This window comes from Lathamus discolor, chromosome 2, assembly GCF_037157495.1.
Source record: "Lathamus discolor isolate bLatDis1 chromosome 2, bLatDis1.hap1, whole genome shotgun sequence".
In the NCBI taxonomy this organism is placed as follows: domain Eukaryota; kingdom Metazoa; phylum Chordata; class Aves; order Psittaciformes; family Psittacidae; genus Lathamus; species Lathamus discolor.
The window spans coordinates 76,315,326-76,339,881 of NC_088885.1; the positions used below are offsets into that span (position 1 = coordinate 76,315,326).

A 24,556-nucleotide genomic window follows, 5' to 3' on the forward strand; every position below is an offset into this window, starting at 1 on the left:
AAATCATGCTGTAGAATATAATACCATGAAATGAAAAAGTCCTCTTTAATAACAAACTCCATTTTAAAATGTATGCGTATATACTCAATTTTATTTAGCTTTATACAATAAATGCATATGAGCTGCTAAGCAGGCTCAGAGCTGCTAAAAATCTGGAATATGCTATTTTTAAAAATTAGATTTCTAAATTAAATTTAGAGCTTAATGGGGTCACAACTGTCTTGGCTAGTCTTTGTCCAAATAAATGCAAAAGACAGACACACCGTTTTTGGAAACTACATGGAAACCATTGAAACAAATTAATTATTATTTCTCTTCCCCTTGGGTTGCAAAAAGAATTGAAATTGTTAGTTTTAAGAATCAACTGGGTGTTCAGGAAGTAATTTATGGAAACACAGCCTCTTCAGAATTCAGATGTGTTTAAATTAAGTGTTTGGTCCTTATACAGCTTAAGGGGAGAAAAAGAGACTTTCAAGATAATGTTCAAAGGACCTAAGGTAGTATTTTGCTCTTATGTCACTTTCCACTGGATTCTGTCTACATCCATAGACTACAAAGGGACTATCGGAGCCAAATATCAGAATTTACAGTCACATAATAGGTATAGAAAGTGAGGCAAAACAAAGACCAAGTGAGATTTGTGTCTTGTTCAAACTGGCATCAGCAATTTCTTGCATTATTGACAGAGTATTTTTGCATCATGTCCCATCTCCCTCTGTGAGAGAGGGAAAGGCCTTCAATAGCGTCCACTGGATTTTTTGATAGAGTATCAATTTAAATACATATTTCCCCCCCCCCCCCCCCCCTTGAGCTTTAATCCTCCTTCTTTGACTTTTTTTATTCTTCACCTAGTGGAACCAGGCAGGAATGTGTTATTGAAATGTTTATAGTTTCCTCCAGAAGAAAATAAGTGGAGTTAAAGTAATAGGTATGTTTCAACCTCTTCCATACTGCAACCCTGTGATGTGGCAGTATCATTTACTAAAGCTGAGAGAATGTAACAGTGTTTGTTGCAAGAAGTGTGGTGAATGGGGTGGCTCAAGGGTATAGGAGACCTGACGTCTCTGCTGCTGGCCTACCAAGGAACTTTGATGCACAAAGTCAAATGACCTTCTTATTCTCCCTGTAAGTAAATTGGAGTTAAAGATACCAGGACCCACCTTCATGCTCTGTCCTGGGTTCAGCAGTAGCAGTCGTTTTTCTCCTTCTTAGTAGCTGGTGCAGTGTTGTGGTTTTGACTTTCATCCTGGGAACAACGCTGAAATAAAAATAAGGGAAATAACAAAGGAAGAGAATACAACTGCTCACCACCCACTAACCAATACCCATCCCGACCCAAGCAGTGATCTAGCCCTTCCGGGTAACTGCCCCCAGTTTATATACTGGGCATGATGTGCTGTTGTATGGAATACGTCTTTGGCTAGTTTGGGTCAGGTGTCCTGTCCCTGCTTCCTCCCAGCTTCCCGTCCTCCCTGGCAGAGCATGAGACTCACAAAGTCCTTGGTAAGAGTAAGCATTACTGAGCAGCAACTAAGAACATCGGTGTTATCAGCTCTGTTCCCAGGCTGAAAGTCAAAAACACAGCACTGCACCGGCTACTAAGAAGGAGAAAAATGACTGCTACTGCTGAACCCAGGACATACTCTTTGACAGAAGACCAAATGTTGTCACAGTTTTATGATAGCCTGAAAAGTTAACCACCATTGAAAGATCAGTTTCTATCTGGAGGAGAATACCAGGAAGCAGACATCAGGCTCTTCATTGTATGTCTTTTTTTAAAGGCACAAGCAGCTTGAGGTAACAAGCCATTTCCAAGAAAATTAATATTTCACTTTCTATTTAATATAATCACTTAATTCACTACTCACGTTGGCAAAATCAGGTATCGAATATTAAAGCCTAAATTATTCTTTAAATTTAATTTTGACATTTTAATTAGAATTTTCTGGGTCTTCTAACAGTTTTCACAGTGTTTTTATACACCTGCAAAGGTGCTAAAATTAGAGACCTGAGGTCCTTGTTATAATCTGTGAAGAGAGAGTAGCATTTCAGACTGAAATGGAGCACATAAATTAGACACCTGAAAAAGTGAATTGACTTCAAACAGTAGTAACACAGGGGGCTGCCAGATACAGAGAAGGGCTTTACAGACTCACCAGCCACATCCCTTCCATGTGATGACATTGCCCTCGCACAGCCCATATGCACCTGAGGTGCTTAGGACAAATTAACACGACCTGAGTTCTTTGTAAGGAACCTGGCAGTGGATCCCATCAGCTAACACCACACTTCAGAACAGAGGACAGTTTGTTTCTAATTAAGATATATTTTCTTCTGAAGAAGAGAGCCCTTCTTGCTCACAGCACCCAGCATCTAACACCAAGAAAGAACTGAATGTTTAAACTGAATTCCTTCTTCGTTTACATCAGGTAAATCTCTTGGTGAATCTTTACATTGATGATGGCACTGTGAATGTTAATACTGTACCTGCTTCAGGCTGAATGGAGGGTGCTGGTCTACTTCGGTGCTGGTCTACTTCGATGCCAGTCTAGAAAATAAATCCATGGCTAACTGATGCTCCAGGGAGCAATTTCAACTTTGCAAAAGGTACTCTCAGTCATCATCTTGAAAAAAAATAAAACAACCCAAACCTCAAGCATTCAATTGTCTGTATAGCAGGCGTTTGAAAAATCTTGTTGTTGTAGGCAATAACTGTAACAAAGAACAGAATTGCTGCTTGTGGAGTAGGAGGAAAAAAGTTCAAAATAAATGAATACAACTCATCGGCTGCAACAACCTTTATGAAAAATCTGCTTTCTGATTCCAGAGAACCTCTAATCAACTAACAGAGAAGCATATGCTCTATTTTAAGCTGTGCATAATGTAATGGATAGCTATAATTACTTCAATAGAATAAGAACAGTATCAGTCAATATGTACTGTAAGTCAGGCAAGTTAGTTATTTTGTCAGCAGTTGGAACAGACAGATGATCATGTTTGTTAATATTTCACATTCATCATTACATTTATTTGCTTACTTACAAACTTGTATGAAGTGCTACTTTCCAGCCAAATAAATCATGAACTCTAGATAACACAAACATTGTACAGAAATATGAATTACACGTGCATAGGATACAAGCATGAGAGGGATGGGGGACAGAAAGTAGTGCTCACTCTTCAAGATTTAAACCAAAATTGATCCAAAGGCTTGCAAGTCTTGCTGCATGTTGTATACACAGTAACATATCCACCTAGTTTAATATTTACCAGGAAAATCACAAAGCCCTCTCAGGCTACAGCAGCATATAATCTCCTTGAATGTTTTCCTGAGCTCCTGACTCCGGAATGCATAGATAAGTGGATCGATGATGGAATTGCACATGATGAGGATGAGGTAGAAGTTAAAGTGGGACATGAAGCACACACAGTAAGGGTTGTAGGGGCAGGAGATGTAGAAAATCAGATGCAGGAAAAATGGAGCCCAGCACACAACAAAAACTCCAATCAGGATGGTGAGAGTGATGGCCCCTTTCATGTTGGCCCCTTGGCGAATAGGGCCAGTCCCTGGAAGAACAGCAATCTTTTTGATATGTGTCCGAGCCATCATAAACATGTGGACATAGAGGGATGCCATGAGAATGAGCATAGTGAAGAACATGCTAATAAGGCAGATGATGACAACACTGCTGTCGGAGTAAATGATAAACAAAATGCCTGAGACTGTGCAAGCAGCCCATATGCATGTGATGATGACCCCTACGCGCTTCACCGTCATGATATTATGGTACTGGAGGGCATAAAAGATAGTAAAGTACCTGTCCACTGCTATTGACAGAAGACTGCAAATTGATGCAAGCAAGGAACTGCAAATCACTGAGTCAATAACATTGTCAATGTTTATAGTAAAGCTCTGTGCATCTGTGTCTGTATTGTTTAGCAGCGTGATGACAATAGTTTCTGATCCATTAGATACACTCACTAGCATATCAGCAACTGCCAAGCTACAGATGAAGAAGTACATGGGTGAGTGGAGGTTCTTGTTCTTGGCTATCGCGACAATGACCAAGACATTCTCCAGCAAGCTGATGATGCCCAGAGTCACAAACACTTCAGGGGATACAAAGAGTTGCTCATAGCAGCCTCCTGAGGAATGGCCCTTTCCATTCAGCTCGCTGGCACTTCCATGCAGTCCATAGCTGTGGTTCCAGAAATGGAGAGGCTGGAGTGTCCCACGGTGCTGGGTGGAATTCATCTTATGGAGATCTCCTTTCAGCTTCCTGCTTTGAAAACTCCTGGTCCTTTTGCATTCCTCTGAAAAGCTTCTTTGCCTTTTCAGCTTGGGAAGAAAAGGAAAATAGCTAGCACCGAGGCAGGCAGCAATTCAGAAGACTTTGACTGCTGTTGCAAAATAAGGTTTCAAAAACAGAAATTCTGATTTACTCTCTCACAGATGCAGTTTCTAATCATCATCACATTTACCTTGGTGATCTATGTCACAGAGTCCCAACAGTCTGTTATTTTGCATCAGATTCTTCCCTATGGTTAGATCCCGTTTAGTTCACTGGTAAGCTGCAAGACTTTTTTGTTCCCTTCCATTAAGAGAGGCAAACATAAAATGCCCAAGTGACAGCTGCAAAGCAGAAACTAATTTCAAACTGCAGGCACTGGTCTCACTGTCAGACAGTGCATGCCAGCTGCCTGTTTTATGGTGTGTGGAGGAGAAAAATAGTCGGGGCCACTCCCCGCCTCTGCTTTGCCTTCTAGCCAATCAGGCTCCAGAGCCGCAGAAAGCGGAGGGGCTTCTGATTCTGCGAACCTCTGAAACATCACACAGCACAGTAGATTTGGATGCAGCTTGAGCTACCAGCAGCTGCAGGAAAGCAGAGGGGCTGCAGGAGATTAATTTCTCTTTAACTTATCCGAATAGTGTTTTAATACTGACTTTTAGTTAGCAATAATACAGGACTGCACTAGCAATCTTACTGAATTCCTGCAGCTGAACTGATGACTTTTTATTTTTCAGACTGTGATTTACTCCTGCCCCTTCTGGGGCACATAGCTGCTCTGCCTTGAAAGACAAGGAAGCAAGAGAATACTTATTTCCTCTCAGTTCCTTCTCCCAGATCAGCTTTGCATTGCTAACTTTCCTGTGCCTTAGTTGTCATTTGCAAGATGTGTTGTTACAAGGTTGCATTATACTCTCTAAGCTTCTTATAATTTTAAAGAAATTGAGACTATGTAAGGACCAAAACCAGAAAGGAGCCAAAGTCACAAATGGCTTCATAAACTGTCTTAAGAAAGGAGTTTTCCCTAGATAACAGCCTTCTTCATTGTCTTATTTCCAGGAATGAAAAGATGATGCAGCTAATTGCAGAAGCCCTTTTGCCATCAGGAATTAGGATGTTGGGCAGAAAAAGAAAAGTCAGTATTTAGAGCAGATGAAGGAAAGCAAAGGGAGACAAACTCACATTCTGTAAGAAATGGGGCTCATCCAATGGAAATGACACGAAAGCATCAATAAACCCCTGAAAAAATCCACCCAGAGGGATGTCCTTGTGCTTACCTGGCATGAGCTGAAAGGCAGCTTGTGTGCAGTATTCCAGGGAAAGCCCTTGAGAAGGAGGAAGAGAATGCCAAATGAATATGAAAAGACAGGGACAAAAGTTACTCTACTGTTTCCTCTTCAAACATTGCAATTGAGGATTGAAAAACAAATTTACTGAGCGAAGCCTAAAGTACCAGTGCATTTTAAAGGTATGGAAGCTATAGGAAAGTCAGTCATTACACCTGAGAGTAATGTTTGCAAGGAAGTTGTTTCAATGAACACTCCCAGTCAACTACGAGGAAGGCTGTGGAGGAGTCTCTTTCTGATGCAAGAGACTATTTTCTTCAACTTCTCAGACTTTCTAAATCTTCTATGCCTTAGCTGATTTTAAGATGAACAGCAATTAGGAACACGGCATGTATGTGGAAGCACAGCTATCTATATTCAACATCCCAGTACCAGGGTGAATCGTGATTTTCCTTTTACATTTGGATTTGCTATAGATCTATGGTTATAAAGACCTATATGAGAAGAAAAGCCTCAGCCAATTATTTCTGGACCTTTCCCCAGACAGATTGCTTTATCAAGCTGAAACATAAATATCTAGGGCAAATAAAACAACTTGTAGCACAGGAAATACCATATTTATCAGCTTGGAAAACATAATTCGCCAGCAGCATCCTTGCAATGAAGGAATAGCTTGCTACTGAGAGTGTGAGATTTACGTTTCTATCAAGACATAATGTAAGCCAGGATCCAAAAAGATTTATTATCTAGTTACTGATCCCTGGGCCCATATACATTAACTTCTACCACAGACAGGACTTGCATGCCTAACCCTTAAGGACATAGCTATAATGTGAGATCAGTAAGAAAATTTATATGAAGACTGATGTGGGAAAGCAGCATCTTCCCAGACAAAGTATTTTTCTGCACCTGCAGCCAGAAATGTGCAATCTTCAAGTCATGCCAGGGAAACAGCCACTCAGCGTCCCTTCCTTCATAACTCCCCTCCATGCTGGAAGTGCCATGGCACAGGGATCTCTCCCTTTTGCCTACTTCGGTGAAGCTAGGGTAAGAGAAGCTGGCAGAAATAGAGAGAAACTACCTCCAGAGGATACTGCCCTATTTGCTCCTGATGTCTGTCTGTCTGTCTACCCCTCTTTTGCCTCTCCCTTTCTCTGCACATTGTCCCTGTTCTCATCCCCATTTTTCCATTTACTATTTCTCTTCACCCAGAAGCTATCCAGATACTTTTCTGTGTTTGGTTTTTCTCTGGATGTGGTTATAAAAATGCAATAGCAGTTATAACCAAGTAAAGAAAAGGACACTTCTTTCTTACCCACAGCCATCACTCACCTCAAAAATTTTACTTATGCTCTGCATTCTTGGGTCAAATTTGTTTTGGTGTATTAGCCATTCATATTTGTGGGATGACAGTACATGAGTGGAAGCAGTAGACTTATGGTAGCTTAGCAACTCAGCTGAAGAGGTGGTATACTATTAGCCTTCTCTGACTAGAAAGTAGAACAAGTTATATGAGCACTTTTTAAAATGAGAGAAGATATATGTACATCTAAATACTTCTATGGAAGAAAATGGATACATGTCTCTGGCTCTCACTTAACAAAAATCAAACCATATAATGTTAAAATCATTTAAAGGATCCTAATTCTCTCATGCCTGAATATATGTCAATATTTCAGTCTTTTTAGCCATAGATAGCAGGAATATTGCCGAATATACATTGCCTAAACTGTTTCTTAAATTTTAAAAGCAAAACCTGAGCTATTATTTCTTTCACAACTGGCGGCTGGCAGTCTTTTCAGCACCATGGAAAACCAGCTCTAGCTGCAGAAAATCATAAACTGGTAAGAATGATATGCAAATATGAGGTCCAGCTCTTAGAAGAAATGAAAGATTTACAAAGATTTTATACCAGCCTCTCCTTTTAACATAAAAAATTGTCCATTAAAAAAATTCCTCCTACACAATTCCCTCTTGTCCTATGTTCTGTTTCCAGCGACAGCTACTCCTGGGTGTCCATCCTCCAAATAGCGTTTGGCTATCTACACCTCACAACATTTAAAGAGCCTAATTATTCTCTGATGGTTGCTTTTGAAACTCAGAAGAATGCATTCACTGGAATCAATAATAAGTAGATAAAGTCCCAGTAATGATACAGGAAGACAGGCAGAGTCATAAGCAGTCTGTATAGGTCTACTATGGAAGAAAAAGACAAGTAGAGGGAGTTAACACAGGCACTTCCTGGCTCAAATGCACAGTCTGAGATCTCTTTGAATTCTATGCCTATATTGGTCAAGCAGGGAGATGGTATTCCCCACTCCAACAGTTGTCAGTGAAAACAGAAGGGGTTGTGAAAAGCATAGTAGAAGGAGGTGGCAAAGAAACAGATTATTAACATTCAGTCATTCCTGAGAGTTGTGTGTGTGTGAAGTGTTGGGTGAAGCAAAAAGTAATGTCTATTGCAGATAGATAGATAAGAAAATCCACACAGGAAAAGGTCACTAGTTCTGTAGTATAGAATTTGAGATCTTTCTGTGTAATGTTACTTCACAGGCAAAAATATGATTGGAGACCAAACAAATTACTATTCTTTGTGCTTGTACAAACATGTTCTAAGATGACATAATGAATCGGTGGGGTTATTAGTCAATCAAGAATAAATTGTGGAGTCAAGCTTCTACTCAGAGTCACAGAAATGTTGGTTGTATTAGACTTCTGGAAGTCACCTCATCCAGCCTCTGCTTTGAATTGGATTACCACCAATACTGGATTAGATCAGCTGTGGCTTTGTCTATCCAAGTCTTGAAAACTTCCAAAACAGGAGATCCCACAACCTCCCTGGATAACCTGTTCCTGTTCTGCATTGCTTTCCCAGTTAAAAAGCTTTTCCTAATCTGAATCAAAAAAACCTATTTTACACACCCTACAGAAGAGGCAGAGGAAGCTGCGCTGGTAAAGGTTGTTGAAGAGAAGGCTAAAGGGTGATCCAATAGATTATTCAAATTTAATAGCTAATGGAAAAGAAGGTACAAAACTTATAGGGCCAAGCTCCTCTTGGTAGTGCCAGGGAATATAAGAAAAAGCATCAGTCACAGGTTGTGGCTTGGTGACACAACCTAAACTCCTGCCCATGATGACAGCCCTTCAATGAACCATCCTCACTTTCTCCACTTCTCTCTTGAACTGCAGGGTCCCAAAGTTGAACACTGTTCCAGGTACAGCCTTGTTCATGGCAAGTAGTGGGGATAATATAACATACTTCAATCTGTCAGCTGCACTTTTTCTAATTTGGAAAATTATTTCTTATACTCAAGTTGACATCCAATGTAACCCCTTTGCTGTCCTTCTCAGTAACACTGCTACTCAAGCAGTCAGTGCCTGTTGTGTAGTGATGCATGGGGCTGTTCCACACATGCAAAGAACTTTGTAATTCTTGTTCACCTTCATAAATATTCTGTTGGCCCTATACTCATTGCTCCCAGCATCCCTCTGGATCAAATCTCTGCTGTTTAGTGTGTCCACATTCATCCTCTCAACTTACTACAATCTGCAAATTTGTGGATGGTACATTCTTTATCAACCTCCCTGTTAGTGATGAAGATATGGAACAATCACTCCCAGGAGAGGCCAGAGGGTACTCAATTTATTTCCAGATGTGCTGGTTTTGGTTAGGATTTTCTTCATGGTAGCTAGTATGAGGCTGTGTTTTGGATTTGTGCTGAAAACAGTGTTCATAACAAAGGGATGTTATATGTTAGTACAGTTAGAGCTGTTCAGTGCTTTCACAGTGTCAAAGCATTTTCTCCCCGTCACCCAGCCACAACAGTGAGTAGGCTAGGGATGCACAAGAAGTTGGGAGGGGACACAACTGGGACAGCTGACCCCAACTGACCAAAGTCAGTCTGGATATTCCAGACCATATGATGCCATGCTCAGCAATTAAAAGCTGGGGGAGAAGAAGGAAAGGGGGGATGTTCAGTGTAATGGTGTTTGTAAACATTCTCCTCAATCAATGGAGCCCTGCTTTCCTGGAGATTGCTTCAAGTGGGAAGTGGTGAATGAATTCCTTGTATTGCTTTGATTGTGTGTGCAGCTTTTGTTGTATGCACTAAATTTTCTTTATCTCAACCGATGAGTTTTCTCACTTTTACCCTTCCGATTCTCTCCCCTGTCTCACAGGGGGGGAGTGAGTGAGTAGTGATGTTTAGTTGCCAGCTGGGGTTAAGCCATGACACCAGCTATTAGCTGAACTGTTGCCCAGTGTCCATCACTACCTTTTGAGAACATCAGTCCAAGCAGTTTTCAACTCACCTGTGACATGCAAATGAAAACAATGATCAGTGGAAAACTGGCCCAATATATTTTTGTCTAGCCTTTTATTTTGGAGAGCTGATTACCCTGTAACTTTTTGTAACTTGATTTTAACCTTTCTAACTTCAGGTGAGAACAGTTTTTCAGTCAAGGAGCTTCAGTTTTGAGAGCAGGAGTCTCTGTAGCTTGCCTCTTTTCCTCAGGTTTGTTAGTTAAAAGAGCAAGAGGACTCCAGCCAATCTGTCTCTGAAAGTACAGAAATGTATATTCTGCTGGCAAATGATACAGTTGCACTAATTTGAAGATACTATAAATGTGCAGGACCAGAATGTTTTCCATTAAAATGGCATGAGGAGCACAGAGGGTTTAAGCACTTAACAGCTTAAATCCATTCACATTTCTATTTTAGGTGATCGCCGTTGTGATCATGGAGATCATTAATTTACAGTCAATGCAACAATCACCTGTTGTCTTTTCTCCCCCATTCCCTCCCTCCCAGTCAATTTTCTTTTACTTGCTCGTAGATTTACTTCCTTGTCTGTTCAGACTCATCTGAAGCACTTTGTCCAAATGACTCCACAATCTCCCTAGTGTTAATATCCCTCTCCAAATAGCTATCCAAAGACATACAGCAGCATGCAGGATTAAGTACAAATTAAACATTGTCATCACCCAGATCAGCAAACAAGAAAAAAAATGTAATCCTGAATTTACGATTTCTGTGGTTTTTCTATGCCAAAAAAAAAAAAAAAGAAAGAAAAAAGAGCTCTTAACCTGGCATTTCTTTTGTTCATGACCTTTATGTATTAATAGAGCAGAAGAAATGCTTCTAATAATTACACATTTTTCTTCACTCACTATATGTTCCCAGATTACTTTTCAGCACTACCCTTGATTCTTTCACTTTTGGTCATGAGATCATTTTATATTATGGAGTTATGTAGTTTAGAATGATCTTCACTTTTCCACTATATCATATCCAGTTTTCTGCCATAATGATATTCCATGTTTTTCTGTGTGAGAGTTGCAGTGGCATTTTATTCTAGGAGAGAAAATAATCTAGTCAGTCCAGCTGTCTAACTATGAAAGCTTGAAAAATGGTATGTCTCATTATAGTTGAATAAGGAATACAGAACCAAGGCAGAAAAACTGACAGATCATCATTTAGTGACAGTCCAAGGTTGGAAAAAAACCAGCCGTCATGGCAAAAAAAGCAGCTGGTTTGGACGATACCAAGTCACTTCAGTCTTTCAGAAAAGTCCTCACAGTGAAGATATAACTTACATGTGGTGGAAAGTTACTAACTAGCTTCTAGTTCACCTCTGGGGGTGATTGTTATTCTAATGGAAAAGTCACGTGGCCACTTCCTCAGCTCATACTGTAAAGTGATTGGTGTATACATGGAGAAAGACAAGCAGGTTTGAAATTCATTTATGAAGGACCCTCTGTAAATTGGTATTATTTATTGTCTGAGTTAGGGAAGATATCAACAGCTGTGGTGAGTGTGTGCACAGTCTAATAGTGCTGGATGGCACATGCTGTAAAAAGCTTGTGCCTACAGAGTTTTTGGGCTGAAATCCTTGGATGATTCAGGTGTGGGGGGTGATGACATGCAGTTAATTCTGAACATGTGTGATAAAAGAAGAGGAAATATTACTCCTACAGAAATCATAGTCTGATAGCAACTTGATGCAGAAAAAGTATATTAAGGAAGTACAGTTCATTTGCTCCAAAATAAACTCCAAGTAACCCAGCATTTAAAATTCAGTATTGTAAATTTACACTCCCAATGGTTTACAGTTATGGGGATTATGTTTGCATGCAACTGGTTAGTGTTTAATGTCTGTGGCTATAAGAATGACAGTCTTTAGTTCTATACCAAATTCCAAATTCCTTGTATTGTTTCACTTATACATTGATTATCTGATTATGCATTTTGTGCATATGACAATTGCACAAATTACTAGGCTACCACTGTTACCATGACATCATTACTTTAGTAGCTTTAGAGAGAGTTGTGTGCATAGCAGCTGGTGTTAAAGATACGTACTTTATGTCTGGAGGGGCTTACATATATACAGTTACTGAAAATGAGATTATTTTAACCCTTCCTGAATGCTCTTCACACACACATACACACACACATATACATAAGAACATAAACCTCACCTCTATCCCAGCTCCATACGGTGCAGTCATATTCTGTATTGCCTTGTGCTCTCTCATGTAATTCCACATACAGAAGGTAGGAGCTACTCTTCTCAAGAAAGTCCAAAGAAGCTTGTGGTCTGTTAACACAAATGGTTTCCAGTTATGTAGCTGCATAGTTGACATTCATGGGTTCCACCCATTTTGGTAGCCCCTCAAAACACAGTTTTTTAGCAGAGGTATTGGACAAATCCTGGGCAGAGTCTACCAGTTCTATAGGGAGCGCTTAATCTCCTTTTGACTTGTTTTTTTTTTTTCCATAGGAATTAAATTGTTTGAAAACAATTAGAAATACTGGAGTCATAGTGTGGTATAAGACATAGAGGCACCAAGTCACATATCAAAAGAGTTAGCCAGCAGTGGTGTTAGGATAAGGTTAGACTAAAGGAGCAGCCCGAGGGCGCTGTCTTGAGGTAAGTGCATCTTCATTGACATACAATCCAAAATGGTCATTTTTTTTCTAAGAATGCATGCAGAAAAGGAAAATACAAAATATCTAGACTTTTGAAGAGCTATAGTGTGTCTGCAGTGATCTGGTTTCTTGACAAACTCTTTACCTCAGTCATTAACATATGGTGACAAGATTACCCCATTTCATCTTGTGGCAACTGCTGCATCACCTGGTACTCTCTTGGAGACCTCTGATACTTAAAAATGACTGAATTAGATAATGAATGACTGTATTGATAATGAAGCTAACCCACTGGAAAGCAGAGACATTTTATTTCCAAAGCTCTTAAGAAAAAGCCATCTTAGAAAATGCAAGGGCATGAATCAGTTCCTTTTTTGAATAGCAGAGGTGATCTATGCTAGTTCATTACTCAGAACTTCCAGTGAAGGGCCATTTTTATTAAACTCAGGAAGGGCCTCCTTTCTTTTCTTTTTAGGATGAGGAAGCATGAACTATGAATCCTTTCCCTCCCTACTGCTTGGGTACAGATTTTATGGCTGCCTGTGACAGGCTGATAATTTTTTGTCATAGCAAGCTTTCAAGGAAAGAAAAGGGTGAATGGCTATATAAGAGCAGTGCAAGAAATTAAATAGAGTAGTTCTTGCCTTTTTGGTGTTCAAAACTCCATATTCTAAGGTTGTTAGAAAAAGGAGGGAGAGGAGGCAGCCACATGAATCACCCACCTTGTCATGAAATGGTGCAGAGCAGGATGGCTGGGATATCAACCTGGGCTAGAAGATGCTTTTTCTTCAATGGAATAGATAGCACTGGTGGAGGTCTAACTTCTAAAAGTGGATTAAAGATTGATAAGGGCTCAAAGGCAATCTTTTTTCTAGAGAACTGCTAGTGAAAGTACATCATCTTCAAGACCTGACCAAGAAAATCCCCAGAGGCATCAAGTTAGACATGAAATCCTTTTATATATTAGTAATGTCTGTCTTTGTACTGCCTTTGTGCTATTTTGTTGAAGCTAAATGTTTAATTGAGAGATTAGAGGGTTAATTGAAACTCTTGATTGTTGAACAGGAATAGCCATGGTAGTGGTAGTGGATGCTGTGTCCAAACAAACATTGCATTGTTAGGGTTTTTCTCTTTGATTTTGGTCTTGGACCCAAAAATCATCGAAAGAGATCTTGAAGTTTGTAGGTGGAAGGGAGACAAATGTGTTTAGGCTATCCAAGAGTTTCTACTTGAAACAGGTGAAGACAACCTTCTAGTTATATAGCAGGGATTGGGGAATTAAAAATAAAGTCTGTAAAACAAAACAAAAAAAAAAAACAGGGATATTTTTGCTTGTCTGTGAGACCCAGTTTGCTTACACTTTCCATAGACAGCTGCTGTAAGCAGGGAAGAAGAGGTTAGAATAGTAGGAAGATTTCCACACCCTTTGCTGGAGCCAATACTTTCTAGAAGAACAGAGAAACAGAGAGTACCAGAAGATCCTGACATGCCATATGCAGACTCTACAATGAATAAGGCAGTCTCTGCAGCCACATAAACTAGGATGTCCAGTGACTTGCAGGCAGGCTTATTCAGTTAGCCCTTTACTCAAGTGAATTTTACTGCAATACTGTGCGAGCAACAGAGGTGAGTTTTCCTCACATAATGATGTGCAAGAACAAGCTAGAGAATTGTAAACATGGGATGCAAGTGGAACAACGGCAATTTAAATGTGTGTCACATTTCCTTTTCAGTGAAGGAGAACAGAAAACAAGCTAAGATTCCCTCCAGGGACTGCTAGCCTGAACAAACATACTCATAAACCAGTGTCCTGCACCTTAAGATACTGTGCATTGCTGCAAATAACTAAAAAAGTATCAAAAGAAAAAAAAATGAAAATAATTCAGAAATTAAGTAAAGAACATCAAAGAAAAATTAAATAAAATTAAAAACTCAACAAACAGCCAAAATGATTTTTCATCACCCTGGGAAGGTTTTAAAATCTTACTCAAAATTATCATGGTATATAACTACACCCTGAGAACTGTCCTATCTAGATTTCTTTTTGAGAAAAGCAACCATGTACAACAATTACCATTGCTAATATTAAATAGAACTTCCTTGGCATCTTCTTTTTAAGAACTCTGAGTGGTTTTACAGGTTGTCTTCAAACTCAGTCAGATACACTACCTACATAAACTCAGATCACATCTTATGCGTTTTCCTAAAAAAATCTTTCATCATTATTTCTTTAATAAGTGAAATTCAGAGCTTCTTTGAAAGAAATTAATCAAGTAAGTTTTTTTCTCTGCCTAGAAAGTTTCCTTTGTAATTTTAGAAAATGCTTATCAAAACAGAAGGAGAATAGTAGAATACAGCTGCAAGAGGGAACTAGCTTATTTGTGTTACCAAATTATTATGAATTATCATATGCTTAGTCATAGACTAATTCAGTTATAATCACAACTTTGCATCATGGCCAAAAGTACAGAGAAAGATAAAGGTGCAACACTCACCTGAAACAAAATCACAGTTTCTTTAAGAGAACTTGTCAGCAACATGGAGTACCTCTGCTTACTTCAGATTAAAAAGAGCTGTTCTTGCGACTGGTAGATCCCACCTCAAACACACAGGGGCTCTAAGAAGCAAGGGGAGAAAGACAGGGAAGGAAAGCAGCCCCAGCTTCAGCTGAGAACTACTTTGGGAAGGGTGCAACCTTCCCCCTCAAGTTCTCTAGGTGTAGTTAGATGTGTGGCTCTCATCTACTGGGAAGAGAAAGCGCTGCAAAGTCCTGAAAGACATTTATTTAAAAATAGCCTTATAAGCAACTCTCTATATGGGTAACAAGGAGTATGAAAAAGATTTTCTGCAATGAAAGGAATATAGCAAGCTCCTTGTGAGGGCCATCAGCTTCTTTTCCACCTCACCTTGTACAAAGTCCACACAAATGACAGCTAGCTAGGTCATTAAAATTCAAGCAAGAGATTTTCTGCATTAATGTGATTCAGATTACTTGGAGTCAGTAGAGAATATTTTTTTTGTGCTGGGGTCATGGAAGACATGTAATTACATTTCAATTAATTTAAAGGATGGAAAAGAGAAACAAGGATGAAGTTATGTAGGTCTGTTTTAATTATTAGATATGAGAATGTGCTCCCATTGCTTTCCATATGAGAATATCTAAGAATTTTGTGTTACACAAGCAAGTGATTTAAAGGCCACTGGTGTTTTAGTTCAGTTGAATAGCAGAAATCCTTCCCTCATTTGAAAAAAGATACTATTTCCTTAAAATTTGCCCTACCTCCCCAAAGACAATCTTCCATATAGCAACACAGGATTAATGAAAGTAGAAAGAGGAAACCTTTCTAATGCTTTTAGAAAGACAGTGGCATGAAGGGCAATGTTTTTAAAAAAGTGCATGATTTCCAAACAGTCTATTGCTGTCTGCAGAGCAAGTATCTGCAGAATTAGCGGACTGTCGCTTTTAATCACTGAATTTGATATGAAGTGTCTGATATGTTTATGTGAAGGAACCAAATGAACATGGAACCCCACTATCCCAGACACTGTGCGAAATACAATCTCTTTCTTCTTCAGAAAACAATTGGCATCTCAGAGTGGATTATTTTTTAAAAAGGAAAGTAATCCTTGCCTGGCATCTACAATCTCCAGCTAAACTACAAATTTTTATTGCACCCAGTCTCACAAAATACTCAATATGGTGCAGTTCTCGCTATTCTTACCAATTTAGAGCACTTCCCAGGACTAGAGACCAACTTGAATCAAAATTCAACAAGACAAGCCATTTAAAGGAAAGGTCAAACTTCACAGGAGGCCTAACTTTATGTTGTCTTTTAGTAGCTCCATCACACAGCATATTCTATCTGAAACAGGGTTTCCAAGCCAACACTGCAAAGGTTAATGGCAGACAGAATTAATAAGCTATACTTCAAAACAACAAGCTTCTTGAGAAAAACTGTATGTGCTTTTAGAAAGCTACCAAACTCTCATGAATATTCCAGTCTAACTCAGGGCTTTTTATTGACTTCCTTTCATGCTTTCTAACCTAAGGGGGTATCCCCTTTTCTGCCTTTGTATGGAAAGTTTGTAACCTTCACTGGGGGTTGCTATGCAGACTACTTTTTTGAATTCAGACAGTAAATACACTTTACATTTTATTTGTGTGTCTGAATTTCATTCTTTTGGTACTTTGAAATGAGACAGAAGTGGTAATGTCTGGACAGAGACATCAGCATTTCTCACTCTCCCGTTGTTACATTCATGCCAGAGTGATATAATCTCCTTTTAAGTTATTTCATAAACATCAGGGATCATAATTTTGGCTGACACTACCTAGGTTTTCTCTCAGACAGAGACACTTTCTGGAACCTGTTACAAATTTTCCTTTTAAACCTTTGTTTGAATAAGCTCAATTTCTGAAATACTAATTCAGGTCCCTAAGTTCTTCTCAAGCTTTTGGCAAGCTTATTCTAAGAAATGCAAGTTAAAAAAAAAAAAAAACCTGTAAGAGTTTATTTGTATTTACCAGTAGTAATGCTCTGAAAATTTTTAATTATATACTTTTTAGAAATGCAATGTCTTCTGTTGAATATATTGCTAAAGCTCACCTGTTCAATGGCAAATATATTCAGACACTCAGCAATGGAAGCTGTCCAGAAATTGATGTCAAGTTTTTACCAATTCATTAAAATCTTGCCTTTAGAATCTATCTTAATTACAAATCAATTATCCAAAATCTGCCTTTGACTGTTATCTTTCATTCAAGCGAGGACATACGAAACAAAAAAGAAAGATCAAATTCTGAAGTGTATGTTCCTATTAATTTTTCCCAATACCTGAGAAACCAATAATTCATTCTTAGTGAAAAAGAGTATCTTTATTCCTTTCTTTTTAAAAGTATTACTTTACAGTGAACACAACAAACTTTTGCCAGATATAGTATTGCACTTTCCAAAGCAACACAGGCTAAATGGACTGAAATTATGTGTCCCAAGCAACTGTTCAAGCCTGATAAAGCCTAACTTTATGTAAATACTGTGTGATTGATGGTTTGGGATGAACACACAAAATTCTACTAATGCACAAATTATTCCTTTCAAATCAGAATTTCAGAGCAATAGACTCTATGATATTTAGTCTCTTAGCATAAAGCTGGAATTGTGCACTTAAAACAGAAGCTTTGTGTTAAAATTAGTTTCTGCCTCTCATTGCAAAAGTTTTCTTAATTTGGTCTTGAACTGATTTAATATCATTCCTTATAGCTCTTCTACTGTAAATTCAGATAATATGGAAAAGTACATTGAATTTTTGAGGAAAGATGAATATTGCTTCATAAAATATTTTATTCACTGAAAAATTCTACCTCAGATTGGCCAAAATTATCTACAAAACTAATGAAGTAACATTAATACTCCCTGTCAAAAACATTTGATAGTAAAAACCTGCATTTAAATATGTTTTCATTTCCCATTTCAAAATTTTCACTCTAAAATTGAGCAAATTTTATTCTTAAAGAGGAAATTAAATAAAAAACAAAAAAAAATTCTTCTTAACTTGGAGTGTTTGGCAAATCCTAATATTTTTTCTCTGCCTTGAAGTTCTGGTTCAGTCAAAACAACCGTCAAAACCCTGTAATTATTCACTGCATAACTCTGAGCTGATCAGGAAAAAGGGTGAGAAGTAGCAAAATGTATCTGCATATTGGTATTTTTTTTAACTTGCACATTTTAGTGTGCAAACTTATATACATTCAGGGCATTCAGCAAAAACTTCTGAAGTGGCCCATATCAGCTAATGCAGACAGCATCTCTGAAAGGACAGAAACTAATCTGCTGTGGTTGTGCTTCACTAGATAGTGGCAGAAGACCCATCGACCAGGGCATGGCATCTATAACAGCAACTAAAGCAAGAAGCTGTGCATGCAGCAATAGAAAGATCACAGGGTTTTCTTTTTTTTTTCCTTTTTTTTTTTTGGTCTTGGTGTACAGTCACATTCTGAATGTACTGAATGCTCTCCTTTTCTCTTTTAAAGTGCAGGAATTCCAAAGACAGACAGAATAGCCGGTTGTGACTCAGGAAAAGGGATGAAGTAATAAGCTGCTCAGTCTCAAAATTCATCCCTGCACAAAATCATCGGTTTTTTTTTCCCAATTAAGGTGTTTCTCTGCTAAATGCTACCACACATAAATATAAAGCTTTCATGGGCTTTTGTCATGTCTTTGTCAGGGCTTTGGTCAGGGTGGGTGTAGCTGCCACAGGCACAGATATGCAAGTAGCATTTCTGGAAGTCAAGCCAAGTAGTGGAGAATTGAAGGAGAAGATTTTCAAGTTAAAGTTCAGTGAAGCGTCTAAAATTAAACTCTAAACATTGCAAGGTTTGCTGATCATTAAAATACTGATTTGAGTAAACTGAAGATAGATTGCTGATTTTGTAAATGCTCTAGATAATCGTACTGTTCAGAGTAATGGAGTCTGTACATGGCAGAGAGAAACAGACTGGAGCTGAAATAAACTAAAAAAATCACTGAACAGATTAACTGATACCTAGATTAATAATTTATTTATTGAAACAAAATATAAAAACTGTTTCATTTTTTTTTTTAACACAGATGACCAGAAGTAAGGGATAGAGGTGCAAAAGACCAAACGTTAACAGTGCTATAGATCTGGGTGAAGAATGTACTTAAACCAACAGGATTATTTTGATCTTCAATCTACAAATACATAGCTTTTAATTACTTTACTCAGCATGTTTACAGGTGACTTCTACATAGAAAGAAATATGCAGGGTTCTCTGTAATGATCATCAGCAGTGGTGCTCATTGCAGCTCGTCACTTTTCTTTTGCCCATGAATGATCTCTCCACATTGTCCCAGATGGGAAAACCTTTAGGAATATAAGAGTGGTGTAAAGAGTGTGAAGCTGAAGACAAGCACTGTTGTGGCTGATGAAAAAAACAGTATAGCAAAAGAGCAGACTCTACCTTCTGAGACCCAAGATCATGTTAACAGCAAGGTTTGAGAGAAAGGGGGAGACTTACCAGCAAGTTATATTTTATGATCTTCAGATTCCTTCAATTTTTTATTTTTATTTTTTTAAGGTATTAGTAAGGTGCATGTCAGTTGCTACCTAAAGGTTCTGTGTATATTTTGATACCGTAATATATGAGGTGTTGATGCCTTTTGCTGGTTTATTCAAGGTTAGACACATAAACACAGCCTGCTCCCCTGAGGAGTCATGGGGTAGGAAGGAGCCCTCAGACATCTTCAATTCTCTCTCTGCATCTATATTGTCCCTGACAGACAGCTCTCCAACCTGTGTTTAGGTGGCTGGCAGTGACTGATTCCCTATTCTTACGCATGATTCTTGTTCTTATGCAACATTCTTATTGTGAGAATGTTGTTATTCTCACAATGGTTTTCCTAAATCTTTGCTGCTATAATTCCTGACCACTGTTTTTTTTCTCACTCTGGACCTGAAAGCAGCTGGTTTAATCCCTGTGCAACTGTCTCATATGTTTTATATTTACCTATTGGATTTATATCCCTCATTAGCTTTTCTTCTTTAGTTAATTCATTCAATCTTTCCTCATGGGTCATGTTTTCTGGAACTCTGGTCATTCTCACTGCTGTCCTCTGGACTTTCTCCAACTGGTCTGCATCTCTTTTGAACTATGAGTCAGCAAGGCTAGTGGAATTTGGATTTATGCTGTTGCATGACTGATGCTTAGTTCTCTGAGCTTATTTTGCTAATGCTATTACACTATATTACAATATTCAAAACAATATGAAAGGTTTGTCTAAGAAGCTTATGTTTCTTTTTTGTTTGTATAGTGAATCCTTTGCATAACGTTTAGAAATCATCTACAACAATCATAAACAATAATTAAAAATTAATCATTTCATTAAAAATTAATCAGGAAGCATTTGGATAGCTCTTTTTGCAGCTGCAAAATTCAGAAGTTTGCAAAAATGTTTAATTATTCACTTCCTATGCACTTCCATTTCAGGCAACCAGGAAACCAGAAACACAGACCTGACTTTTGTACGTTTCATCCATGTATAATGCATTCCTTCATGCCAACAGAAACAGAGTAATTCTCAAATTATTGTCCCAAGCATCTCTTTCCAAGTCCCACAGAAGCAAAAATTTAAAATAGTTTACTGCAAAACTGTAACTGTTGGTGCACTGGTAGCATTAATTTGCATACTGTTGAGTTCAGCACCTTTACTACATCAGAAGCTTTCATATCAGAAAAAAAGACTTTTCCCAATGGCAATTTTACCCTGAGCTATAGGAGTCACATATCTGAGATCTGGATGAGTCTCACTGATTGTCTTGCTCACAGAATATACAGTAATTTTTCCACTGAACTCAGGGAGATTAAGACCTCCAAACAGATTAGTACTTCATATAGAATACTATACTATAGTGCAAGTAACTCCACTGCAATGTTGATATACAGCCAAAGCTACTGATACCTGTAATGTGGAGAGGTCATACAAACTTGAAGTAGCTTTCAGGCAATAGACTGCGCTGAAGGAGAACCTGTTAGCCGCTTGGAAAACTCAATTTACTCAACTTCATAATGCCCCTGGAAGAAGCAAAAAGTATCTTAAAACACAGGGTGAATAATGTAGCTCATTCAAATGCTTGTTAGGAGTGGATAAAAGAGACACCATGAGGGAATCATAAATATTTTACATTGAACAGATTCAGCACCCAGTAACTACTGAAATGAACTACTCATGTTTCAGTTTCCATCAAAAGCCTATTGGTTTGTCATCACAGGAGTCACTGGATCATAAACTTCTATTAGTTTTGCTCCTACATACTATCAGCAATTGAAACAATACCTGTGAATATGCAAAAGTATTCTCTGGATAGAACTGGAGTGCTAATGAAATGTTGTTTTCATTCTAGCTACATCTTGGCAGCTAGAGATATCAGCCATAGCCCATAACATTAGATGCAGCACAAAAATATCTGGTTCCTAGTGAGGATTGCTTTTCTCATGCACACTTGAGAAAGCGAAGGAACACCCATTGCATTTTTCCAGGAATCTAAACCAGAAGCAAAATACGTTGTAGAAATATTTCAAAGTTATGTCATGGTTCTGTATTATTAGTGCATAAAATATGCCTGACTGATCAACATCTGTCCTGGATTTGTGATTATTTTTCCCATAGAAATCTTCTACCTACATTTATTCAAACCTCTAGCAAGAAAATTTACAATCCACGTATGAGCACCACTGTCTTAACGGTTTCATGATCTGCAAAAACTCAAATCTTATTCCAAATATCTTCTTCAGTAATGCACAATATCACCAGAACAAAAGTGAGTAAAACCAGAGAAGAGTATTTTCTAATTAGGAGTGAAAAGTTGGGGAAATTAACTTAGTGCTATAAAGCTGTTCAGTCTAAGTAAGAAAATTACAACAGGGAGAATTTCCAGGGGAACCTAAGAGCCTGTTTTATGTTATTATGTACTTGCAAGACCTAAAACCTCTGTACTGTGTCAAACAAAATTGTGTGATCTTGCTGAGGTTTTGCGTTACTTGGAATGGGTAGGTGCAAGTATAAAACAGAGAATGCACTCATTTTACTGTAATAGATTAGAACCACTGAAGATCAAGTCAAACTCTATATGCCTTTGTCAAAACTTTTGGAGTAGCATACTCCAAAACTCTAGGTGCAGAAAAGCTCTCAAGAAGACAGCCTAAATTCTGCTTGTGTTCTCATGTCTAATATTACCCATTAGCTAGGTGGAAAAATGAAAAAGAGAGGCAAAGCCTTCATGCAAGGGAGAACATTAGACCTGAGGATGCATGTGGAATTTGGTCTCCCTGAATATAAGTGTAACTATGTAACCATGAAAGGGGGCATACATATTAGATAAGAGTTGAGCAAATACAAGTCATTTAAATAGGAAAGCTGGATCTTCCTGCTGCATGTTCTATTTCAGAACTTGAGGCTTATAATACAGTGCAGTGAATCACCAGAAATAATGTATTGAAAAACCCTTGAAGAAATATAGCTTCTCCAGAGTTAAACAACTGTCTCCATTTTCTCTATCAACTCTGTCATGTCTTTCAGACCGTTTCTGCATTTAAAGTACAGAGAAATAGTCAAAGGGGAAGACTTTATTTCAGTATAAATTATGTTAACTTATAAGAGCCTTCCAGAGGAAAGATGAATATTATGTATCACCATTGTGCAAAAAAGTTCACATAGAAAATTACTGGCAAGTATTAACACATACATATTCAAGAATATGCACCCTTGTTATAAAACTTGTGTAGCTCCTCCCAATGGGTCTAATTCTTCCTTCTACAGTCAGAATTCAGAAAGATAAACAAAAACATAATCTTAAAACCCTACAATATTTGAACTCCTAAAGAGCAGGGTTATTTTTATTTCAGGAAGCAGCTGCATGTGGAGTTATGAAGATGTGAGTTCAAGATGTGAAATAAACTTACATTAACTCAGTTTCCTGTTTGTTAAAAAAACCAACACAAACCAAACAAAAAAAAAAAAAAAACAAAACAAACCAAAAAACCAAAACACCAACAACTATAATGAAGCCTTAATACTGGGACAAATATTTTAACCACTGTTTAACTGAGCGAGTATTCTAGTTGAGTATTAAGATCATTAGGGAGATGCAAGAAGCCATCTCTCCATGCTGCAGAATCAGTATATTTTCCAGTCTTACTGCATAATAACCCAGTAATGCTCCCCCAAGAAACTTTAGTTACAGCTTTGGTACTCTAACATGGTTGTCTATATAACATACTGCAATAGATGCTCAGCTTCTGTAAATCAGCAAAGTCCCACCAGCATCACTAGAATTACTGTTACCAGCATTATAGGCTTGGCTTTAAGCTCCTGAGAAAAAGACAGAATTAAGGGATAGTGTTGAGCTTTGAAATATTAACCTTTAAAACTTTCATAATGAAATGTGTGGTTCCCAGGTATTCGTAGTCCTGAGCTGCATGTGGTGGTTTTAGACTAAGATGTAAGGCACCTTTAGGATTGGGTGGCAGCTATGCCAGGATTTTGAGGGCAGTAATTTTGTAGGTCACATTCCTACCTTGCTGTAAGTGGGTCTAATAATTCTCATCTGTTTGCCTAATAGTAATAATGTATTATTCATAAAATGGCATCGTGTTGCCTTTTATCTAGCTTCAGTGGTGGTTTTAAACAGTCTTTTTGTTGTTTTCTATTCTTTGCCTAATTTAAGTATGCTGCGAAGAAATCGTGTATGTGCATCCTCTTAGCACCTTTCAGCAATGCAGCTCTAGGGAGGAAAAGAATTTGAATCTATGTACCACCAGTACTTTTTAATATGTGTCATGGTTTAAACCCAACCACAAAAGCTCGTTCACTCACTCCCCTCACTTCTTTCCCTCCCTCTATTCCTGGAGGGACGGAGAGGAGAATCAAAAAGAATGCAACTCCCATGGGTTGAGATAAGAACAGTTTAGTAACTAAGGTATAACACAAATCACTGCTGCTACCACCAATAATAATAACGATAAAGAAAAATAACAAGAAGAAAGAATACAACACCTCAACAGCAGCTGACCAGTACCTCGCCCCACTCCCCCCAGCCAAGCACTGACCGATACCTCGTCCAACCCTGCAGTCCCCAGCCCTTCTGGGTAACTCCCAGTTACATCCTGGGCATGCCGTACTGTGGTATGGAATACTTCTTTGGTCAGTTTGGGTCAGGTGTCCTGTCTCTGCTTTCTCCCGGCTTCCCCTCCTCCCTGGCAGAGCATGGGGCTCAGAAAGTCTTTGGTCAGACTAAAATATTTGAGCAGCAACTAAAAACATTGGCGTTATCAACACTGTTCCCATGCCAAAAATCAAAACACAGCACTGCACTAGCTCCTAAGAAGGAGAAAAATGACTGCTACTGCTGAACCCAGGACAATATGCCATATATTTCATCAGCCAAAATTTGAGCTTGTTTTTCAGGGACATTATATTAGCCTTCCAGCAACACTGATTAAAGGGCTTAGAAAGCTTCTTTGTATTTCCCAG

The 24,556-nt window shown here is 38.4% G+C and overlaps 1 protein-coding gene across 7 annotated transcripts in view; it reads right to left on the reverse strand.

Moving 5' to 3' along the window:
• Positions 1–2,814: 2,814 nt before the first annotated feature.
• Positions 2,815–24,556, reverse strand: part of MC4R (melanocortin 4 receptor) — an 85,724-nt gene continuing 63,982 nt past the window's right edge. For 3 of the 7 annotated variants that reach the window (XM_065667547.1, XM_065667546.1, XM_065667543.1), the window contains exons 3-5: positions 12,056–12,174; positions 5,567–5,614; positions 2,815–4,339 (exon numbers count right to left, since the gene is read on the reverse strand). In XM_065667547.1, the coding sequence (XP_065523619.1) occupies positions 3,260–4,339; positions 5,567–5,614; positions 12,056–12,124 (1,197 nt within the window). In that variant the 5' untranslated portion in view covers positions 12,125–12,174 and the 3' untranslated portion in view covers positions 2,815–3,259. Of the gene's footprint in view, positions 4,402–4,482; positions 4,652–5,566; positions 5,615–12,055; positions 12,175–15,001; positions 15,100–24,556 lie in introns of those variants that run through there. The other 4 variants (XM_065667548.1, XM_065667549.1, XM_065667545.1 and 1 more) reach the window with 4 other exon arrangements.